Source organism: Pantherophis guttatus, chromosome 4, assembly GCF_059756535.1.
Source record: "Pantherophis guttatus breed Tessera chromosome 4, ASM5975653v1, whole genome shotgun sequence".
NCBI lineage: Eukaryota > Metazoa > Chordata > Lepidosauria > Squamata > Colubridae > Pantherophis > Pantherophis guttatus.
In genome coordinates, this window is record NC_142066.1 from 52845582 (window position 1) to 52854743 (window position 9162).

At 39.0% G+C, this 9162-nt stretch overlaps 1 protein-coding gene across 2 annotated transcripts; it reads right to left on the reverse strand.

The window, feature by feature from the left end:
- Positions 1 to 1853: 1853 nt before the first annotated feature.
- PNMT (phenylethanolamine N-methyltransferase) lies at positions 1854 to 8417 on the reverse strand. Of its 2 annotated transcripts, none has more exons than XM_034415838.3 (4): positions 8182 to 8417; positions 5675 to 5906; positions 2663 to 2873; positions 1854 to 2370 (listed from the first exon to the last, which is right to left on the reverse strand). In XM_034415838.3, the coding sequence occupies exons 2-4, from the start codon at positions 5832 to 5834 to the stop codon at positions 1941 to 1943; spliced, it is 801 nt and encodes a 266-aa protein (XP_034271729.1). In that variant the 5' UTR covers positions 5835 to 5906; positions 8182 to 8417; the 3' UTR covers positions 1854 to 1940. The 2 variants fall into 2 exon arrangements, with proteins under 2 accessions (XP_034271729.1, XP_034271728.1); XM_034415837.3 differs by lacking the exon at positions 8182 to 8417 and adding an exon at positions 6375 to 6559.
- Between the last annotated feature and the right edge of the window lie 745 nt (positions 8418 to 9162).

Here is a 9162-nt window from a genome sequence, read left to right on the forward strand (position 1 = left end):
TTAATTGTCTTCTGTCTAATAATGTCTTTATGGCAGAAACACAAACACACACACACACACACACATGGAGGAGGCAACAATAGATGGTGGAAATACTTGTAATGACTTCAACGCCACCAAGCCTTGAACATAATCATTTCAATAGACTGTTGTTGTTTTTCAAGGAAAATACATGTACAGTATATAAGATCCTTTGCTTTTAGTATGTTCTCTTCTAATCTGAAAATAACTTTTGGGCATTAAGGAACAATACAATCTGCAGAATTTATATAATGCCTTGGCTATTGTTGATGCTGCTTGCAACATAATTGAAATCACAACTCCTGCTTTTTGTGTTTTATTGTCAATATACCCAAACCCTAACTCCTCAGGTGATGCAACTAAATTAGGGTGAAGGGAAAATGAACTGAAATAAAAGTATTACGGCTGAGTTCAATTTACATTCCAAGCAACTTTAAAAAAAAAAAAAAAAGTTTGGCAGTTCCCTCAAACTGCCACCATAGATGGCAGCCGTTCATGGCAAACTTCTTTCCAGTTATCACATTTGGGAGGGAAGATAAAATTTTAAAAACTATTTGTGAATTCAAAGTGGTTCTCATATTAATTCTTTCAAGAAGGTCAGCATGAAGAGGAAAACAGAAGTTCAATAAGCATGCAGCACCTCCTAATAGATGTCCATAAAACGTTGGTTATTAAATGAAAGCTACCCAGTGTGCTCAGATATTTTTTATAACATATGCTGTAGTATTTATTTACTTTTCTGTCTCAATATTGGGGTGGATCCAGTTTTAATCATATTTTGTATCTATTGAAATCTAGTGCACTTATTTTTTTTTCCAGCAACTTTATTCCAGCAATTTTATTTCCAGCAATTTTCCTAGATCTTGCAACCTTTCTTCTTCCTGATTTTTCTTGCTTTCTTCCCCCACCAGTTAGCAGAATCCTCAGTAATCTGGGTTACATAATACATAATGTGACATGAAAATTCAAGCAATTGAGACTTCTTTTAACCACAGTTAAGCAAATCATACCTTAATATATTATGCAAAACAAATCAGTAAGTTGTTTATGATGCAACTCCCTCCTTAGAGGTTTTTCCATAAAGCTTTTTAGAACTTGTGATAAATATTTCTGGAATTATTTTTCTTGTGGTTATGAAGCTTGATTACACGCATGCCATTACACTGAGAACAGAGGATTTAGGAGGTAAACTTGCTCAGAAAATAGTTTATCTTCTAGCAGCAATTTTCTCAGGCAATCAGGAAAAAAAATGTTGGGAAGTGTCCAGTCTGTTCTATAGAACACCAAAACAGGGTTCTTCTGCCAACTTCAAAATTAATAAAACAGGTAATATATATATATATATTTATTGAAATAGGCAGGCTATTTTGTGGCTAATTGTGGATTGCTTGCTCAGCTTTGGTATCCAATATATTGGATGGGGGTATCCAATATATTTTCAATCTTTTCCAGCTTGGTGCTCTTCAAATATATTGGGCTCCAAATGTTATATTTGCTAACCACCATGGTCTTGGAAGTCCTACATATCTAGAGAATACCAAACTGGGGAAAACTGTCCCCCCCCCTTTTTTTACTGCTGTTGTAGAGATACAACTTTGCTCTTGCTGTTCTAAATGAAAAATGTGTATTGTGTCCCTGATCTGCACTATAGGTGGGGTGCAGAATTTGGGCAATGCATTATTTCATTCTATGGACAGTAAAAATGAATAAAATCTGCAAAGGGATTTGGTTCAGATTACTGAAACTATCCTCTTTTGGCAATAAATGTGAATTCAAATAAGATCAAAACAGAGGCAACAAGATCTAAGCACAGAGACTCCCAACACAAAAAATAATGGGAAGAATGAGCAGGTTGAGCTTTTATGCAACATCATGCTTCTTTGACAAGAGAAAAAAAACAACTTCTAGACAAAATGCAGTCAAGCAGACTTTTGTGCATGGATGAAGAAGATCCCTTGTACGTCATCAACTCCGATCTTCAGGGTTGGAGGCATGCTGTAGGAATGGAAGTCATGAATATGATAGCCATTTTTTGCAAACGATTCCTTGATGTCTGCTTCGCTCAGGGGCACAACCGTCAGCTTTACTTCTCCTGCTAAGTAGAAAGACTCTTCCAAAGCTCCAATCATGAGAAAATGGCCACCAGGTTTAAGGAGTCTAGTGACATTCTGAAAAGCTTTATCATAGCTTGGGCGGTCGGGGCTCGCAGCCTCTAGGCAAAAAGTAGAAATCAAAGCATCAGCTGGTTGGCTGAGCAAAGAACCCAGTGGGTCGGGTTGATGGATGTCAATGGGAAGGATCCTTTTCAGCTTTTTTTTCAGCTTTTTCTCTTTCTCCTTCCACATCTCCCTATAGTCACCAGGAAGAAAAAAAGGGAGGCAGAGCATATTTATGGCTGGCATGAAACATGGGAAGTTTAATTCTAATATAGAAATGGAGTCATGTGTCAAATCACTGTTATTACATGAGATGGCACATAGATCAGTCTGGCTCCTGGCTCATATTTCCAGGTACAATATAATCTTCGTTTTCTTTCCCCACAAATCATGTTGGGGCCCGCCTAACCATTTTTTAAATGGACATAAATTCCAAGAATATATAGCTTTTCCCTAAATCCAAAAGCAAAGCCTCAGTTTCTTACCCTTTGCCCTCAATTTTACAAACGTGCTGGATATAAGGGGACCAGTCAAAGCCATCCTTGTCTTCATTGTGCACCCAGTTGTGAATGAAATTCCGGTTCACTTCCAGGAAGTCGGTGGCTATAATCTCCTCAAAGTAGTCACAGGCACTGAGGAGCTGGTAGATGGTTGGGCCTGTGCCAATATCAATCAGAGTGTGGCCAGTGATTTTTCCTGCAAGGGATTTAAAAGCGGGGAGGGGGGGGAGACACACCAAGATTTGTAAAAATCAGAAATGTTTATTTAAATATCAAAACTTAGGCTAGCTAGAGAGAGTGAAGTGGAATTGGAAGAGGGGGAGCCATTGGAATGTGGTGCTTGGATACACACTGAGAGGCCTCTGTCATACTTAATCCCATTGACCCCAAAGTGTCATCCAGAAAATGATTTCTTTTGTTTTTCATCACAGCACTATAGAATCCTAAGCGTATGTGTGGAAGGAAAGCAGGGAATTGGCTCTCTAGGGAATAATATAATATTAAATAGTAGTTTCTATTCATTTTTAGTTTCCTCTTTAGCTTTGTGCTAAACAGCTCAGGTGCTGTTGTTGTAAGAAATTAAGCTGTTGCCTTGACAGAAATAGAGGACTAGCCCATTTGACATTCCAGGAGGCAGACAAATTTTCCTGAAAATTTCAGGGATTGAATCAAAGGTTTTTTGTAGGCAAAGAATTATTCTATGATTAACCTACTAAGTTTAAGCATTATTAAAACAATATACAGTAACAGGGAGAGGGGTTAGTTTAACACTTCTTATCTGTGATGTCCCACAGCATACATTTAACAGCAACTTGTATATTATCTTTCCACCATCGTAGAAGTCAATAATTCATCAAAGAGAGTGGACAAGGCTGCTTCATATCTGCATTTTTAAAATTTATATAGTAGAACTAAGTGCTAATATGCAAATAAGATTATTTGTCTTGTGAAACTGACTAGTAACTGAGCTGCTAGGTAAAAGAGAATGCTTTGTTTCAACCTGGTTGATTCAACCCAAGTTTCAAAAATCAAAACCACATCCATTTAGCAAATAATCATTTAAATAAAAAAAGATTGCCACCAAACCTGATGGGAGCAAGTTTTGGGGTTTCATTATCTGCAGATTCATAAACAGGACAAATGTTAATTAAAACCAAACCCTGGCATTTGCTCTTCCATGGGGAATATCCAAGATAGGTTGGACAAGGGTTGTTTGCTCAGATGGCCATTCCAGGTATTGCTGGAGAAGAACCTCTATTCCTAAAATATTCTAAACTAAGCAGATGATGATGGAGAAGAAGAAGAAGATGATGATGATAAATTAAAAGATACATTGATCAGTTTCACCATGAGTGTCAAAACTCAGAAGCAGGTATTTTCATACCCACCCCCTCAGCTTCATTATAACATTATAACAACTCTGCAAGAGAAGGACAGGTCTTGCAAGGTGGTCTTTTGGCTCAGATTTTGAGATGTAAAAGTCATAATTTTGAAAGAGCTAAATTGTTTTCTTACTATAAAAACCTTCAAAAGGTTAGTGCTGGCCCATCTGAAAGCTATCACAGATCTGCTGCTAGACTCCCTGCAATTTGCCTACCGTGAATATATCAGCAGATGATACTGTCGATATAGCATTGCACTACATCTTACAACATTTAGAATCCCCAAAGAACTATGTAAGGGTTCTTTTTGTAAACTTCAGCTTCGCATTCAACACTATCATTCCAGAAATCCTCCTCTCTAAACTGGCTCAGATAGCTGTGCCTGATCACACATGTAGATTGATTATAAACTTTCTAATGAATAGGAAGCAGCAGGTTAAGCTAAGGAAAATCACATCGAATACCCGTTCAATTAGCACAGGACTGTGTGCTTTCTCCATTACTCTTTTCTCTCTATACCAATGACTGCATCTCGGAGAATCCTTCTGTTAAAATACTGAGGTTTGCAGATGATACAACAGTCATTGGTCTCATTCGAAATGATGATGAGTCTGCACAGAGACAAGAGGTAGATCCTGCCCTGGCCCTGTGTTGCAGCCAGAACTGGACTGGAGCTAAACATTCTTAAAACTGTAGAGATGATAGTAGATTTTAGAAGAAGCTCTCCTATTTTACCAGCTCTTACAATATTAGACAATATAGTATCAACAATAGGGATTTTCACATTTCTGGGTTCTATTATCTCCCAGGACTTGAAATGGACACCTAACATTAGAACCATCATTAAAAAGGCACAAAAAAGAATGTTCTTCCTGTATCAACTCAAAAAGCTCAGATTGCCCAAGGATCTGCTGATACATTTCTACAGAGGAATTATTGAGTCTGTCATTTGTACCTCAATATGAACAACCAAACAGAACAGGTCCAAACTTTAATGGATAATTGCAGAAAAAATAATTTCAGCCAGCCTGCCTTCCATTAAGGTCTGATTACTGCACAAACCAGAAAGAAGACAGAAAATATATACAGACCCCTTACATCCTGGATAATCTGTTTCAATTTCTCTCCTCAGGACGCTGCTATAAGGTATTGCATGCCAATACCTTCCATCTTCCCTACTATCTTCCCCTATTACTTTCTTGTGATTTATCACTTGTTGTTTGTATCATATGATTAATGATTATAATTATGATTTATGATCTATGACCTATAATTTTGTTATTGTATGTATGTACGCTGAGAGCTTATGCACTAAAGACAAATTCCTTGTGTGTCCAATCACCCTTGGTAATAAAGTATTCTATTCTATTCTATTCTATTCTATTCTATTCTATTCTATTCTATTCTATTCTATTCTATTCTATTCTATTCTATTCTACTCTATTTTCCTGATTATCGAGGTTAGGATTTTGAAAATGTATTAACAAATATTCTATTAACAGGAGGGGAAATAATCTAGGAGGGGAGACCACAGAACGTTCTAGCCAGAGGAAAAAAAATAATGTTAAGTATCAGGAGCCCCTTCCAACCAATGGAAACCTTGGTAACCCCTTACCTGTGGCAAAGGCATCTGCCAGGCGTCGGAGCTTCCAGGGCACAGCAAACTCCTCACTAGTGAAATTGGCACGTGGTGGCGCATAGTTGTTCTGCAAGTAAGCCATGGGATTGAACTTCTGGTAGTTTTCAGCCATAGCTGCAACACCAATGGCATTCATGGCTTTGGAGATACTTAGCTGTATTCAGCTCACCTACTGCGCTTGGAGTTGACAAGTGGTGGTTTTATAATCCTGTGTGCCCAAGGTATTAGAACAAGTTAATGGACCCAATGCAATTAGTGCCAAGTACTTTGAGCTGATACCATCAGAGATTCCCTGTAGGGTATCTATAAATTGGAGTCATTTGTCCAATACACATCCACGCCCTTTCATAGAGTAATTGAGAAGACCTTTCAAAGAGCTTGATGAAGGCTCTGGCAAAGCTGTTGGGGGAAGGCAAGGGAATGGAGTGTGTATCTTATACTGGACAGTCATTTAATAACTGTATTGAAAGGACACTTTATTGAGGTTGTACATTCAGTATAACAAAATTAGTGTCAGGAACCAGGGAGGGCAATATGGTATGACAGATACCACTGTCCTTCAGGGAAGGATCTTGTTCCCAAATAATGCATAGCTCTTGAATTTAATATATCATCCACCCTCCCACTGCAGGAAATAGCAGTTGTAAATCAAGTTCCTTCTATATCATCAAATCACCTTAGACACAATCCAGATGTGACAATGACTCTCACCCAGCCTCCACCAAGAGATGCCAATCTTTCATTACTTAGGACCAGACTACACATTATATGGGAGATTTGCAATCAGAACCCAAAACATTTAAAAATAAAGCACCGTGAAACAAAAATAGGTCTCCTCACTCTCAACTGCTTTTCTTAGATAATAGAACCGGAACAGAACACAATAGAACAGAACACAATAGTAGAGTTGGAAGGGCCCTTGGAGGTCTTGTATTCCAACCCTCTGCTCAAGCAAGAGACCCTACACCCGTGATGGCGAACCTATGGCACGCGTGCCACAGGTGGCACGTGGAGCCATATCTGTGGGCACATGAGCATTGCCCTAGATCAGCTCCAGCACACATGCACGTGCCAGCCAGCTGATTTTCTAGCCTTCCGGGCCCACCGGAAGTTGGGAAACAGGCTGTTTCTGGCCTCCAGGGGAGTGGGGAAGGCTGTTTTTGCCCTCCCCAGGCTCCAAGAAAGCCTCTGGAGCCTGAGGAGGGCGAAAAATGTGCCTACCGGGCCCACTGTGGTATTGCATGTCGGAAGCAGGGGGAATGCAGGGGGGGTGCAGGTGCATGCGTGGGGGGAGGGGCGCATTGAATTATGGGTGTGGGCAAACGCATGTGCAACCCCCTGCACTCCCCCTGCTTTTGGCATGCGATGGCAAAAAGGTTAGCCATCACTGCCCTACACCATTTCAGACAAATGGCTGCTCAGCATATATTTAAAAGCGTCCAGTGATGGAGCATCCAGAACTTCTGAAGGCAAGCAATTCTACTAGTTTATTATTCTATGTTGCTTCTCCCTTGGTTAATTTCCATTGCTACTTGTCTTTCTTTCTGCTGCTTTGGAAAATAGGCTGTCGGTCCTCTTTTTTGTAGCAGCCCCTCAGATATTGGAACACTGCTATCCTATGGCCCCTAATCCTTCTTTTCACTAGACTGGACATATTGTACCTGAGTTGTACCCAATTCCTGCAATCATTCTTCATATGCTTTAGTCTTCAACCCCCTAATCATGTTTGTTGCTGTTCTCTGCACTCTTTCCAGAGTCTCATTACCTTTTTAACACTGTGGTGACCAAAACTGGATGCAGTATTCCAAGTGTGGTCCTATAAAGGCCTTATAAAGGAGTACTGATACTTCACATGATCTTGATTCTATTCCTCTGGGATTGCACTGGCTTTTTTGGTGGCTGCAGCATACTACTGGCTCATATTTAAGTGATTATCCACTAGGACTCCAAGATCCTTTTCACAGTTACTGACATTCAACCAAGTTTCACCTAATTTATACCTGTACATTTTGTTTTTCTTGCCTAAGTGTAAAACCTTACTTTCATTGAATTTTATTTTGTTAGATGGGACCCAGTGTTCAAGTCTGTCGAAATCCATCTGGAACTTTAACCTATCTTCTGGGGTGTTGGCTATTCCTGCCAGCTTGGTATCATCTGCAAATTTGATAAGTTCTCCTTCTATTCCCTCATCTAAATTGTTTATGAAGATATTGATAGAACCTTACTACATACTTCCCTCCATGTAGATGCAGCTCCATTAAGGGCTACTTGTTGAATGTGATTGTCAGCCAGTTACAAATCCATCTGGTGGTAATGCCGTCACATTTTTCTAGCATATTAAGAAGTAGGTTGTGGTCTACGTGGTCAACGTGCCTTACTGAAATGCAAATATACTATATCCATAGCATTTTGCTAATCCACTAATTTAATCACTTTGTTAAAGAATGAGAAGATTTGTTTGGCATGATCTGTTTTTGACAAACCTTTGTTAGCTTCTGATTGTTACTTTTGCTTGCTTCTAGGTGTTCACAGATCCTTTTTTAAATTATCTTTTCTATGATCTTCCCAGATATTAATGTCAGGCTGATTGATATGTAGTTTCCTGAATCTGTTTTCTCCCTTTTTTGAAGATGGGAACCAAATCAGCTCTTTTCCAGTCCTCTGGTAGTTCCTTGGTACTTCAGGATCTTTGAAAGATATAGTTAATTGGTTCCGAGATCACGTGTGCCAGTTCTTTCAGAACTCTGGGATGTAATTCTGGTGATTGGAACTCATTTAGAATGGACAGGTGTTCTCTTACAGTTGTTCTCCAACTCATCTAGAGTGGACAGGTGGGTTTTTTTTGCCTATTTTAATTTAAATTTCTATTCCATCTTTTATAGTTCTCTTTTTGGTAGGATGGGCTATTTTCTTTTCTTTTTGTGTGAAGACAAATGCAAAGAAAGAATTAAATATCTCTGCTTTCTCCCTGCTGCTCATCACTTCCTTGCCATCTTCTCCCATTAGTGGACCAATTGTTTCTTTGACTTTTTTCTTGTTTTTTATATGTTGAAAGAATTTTTAAAAAGTATTTTTGACATTTGTTGCAAGTCTTACTTCATTCTGAGCCTTAGCTTTATCTTTTGCAGGTTTGGGACATATGCTGATATTCTGCCTTAGTTATGTATCCATCTTTCCATTTTGTTATACTTATCCTTTTTGTCTATCAGTTTATCAGAGAGGTCTTTGTGCAATCATGCTGATTTTTTCTTGGAGTTCTTATTTTTCTTTTTGATTATGTTCTATTGCTTGTGTCTGCATTATATTGAATTCTAATATGACATGCTCATTCTCCCCCAAGAATCCTGCCACTTCAAGCCCCTCTATCATTTCTTCTCTGTTAGTAAGAATTAGATCCAGTATAACAGAGACTTCTGGTTGGCGCCGTTGGGATACAGACGGGGAAATGGCGAGCTCCGTGGAGC

What these genes read in the sequence shown, in the direction of transcription:
- PNMT (XM_034415838.3), bottom strand. Translation starts at nt 5,834, where the DNA reads ATGAATGCCATTGGTGTTGCAGCTATGGCTGAAAACTACCAGAAGTTC. An exon ending in GGCAGATGCCTTTGCCACAG is followed by an intron (nt 2,874 to 5,674) that starts GTAAGGGGTTAC and finishes AATCCCTTGCAG; the next exon opens with GAAAAATCACTGGCCACACT. An exon ending in TGTAAAATTGAGGGCAAAGG is followed by an intron (nt 2,371 to 2,662) that starts GTAAGAAACTGA and finishes TGGTGACTATAG; the next exon opens with GGAGATGTGGAAGGAGAAAG.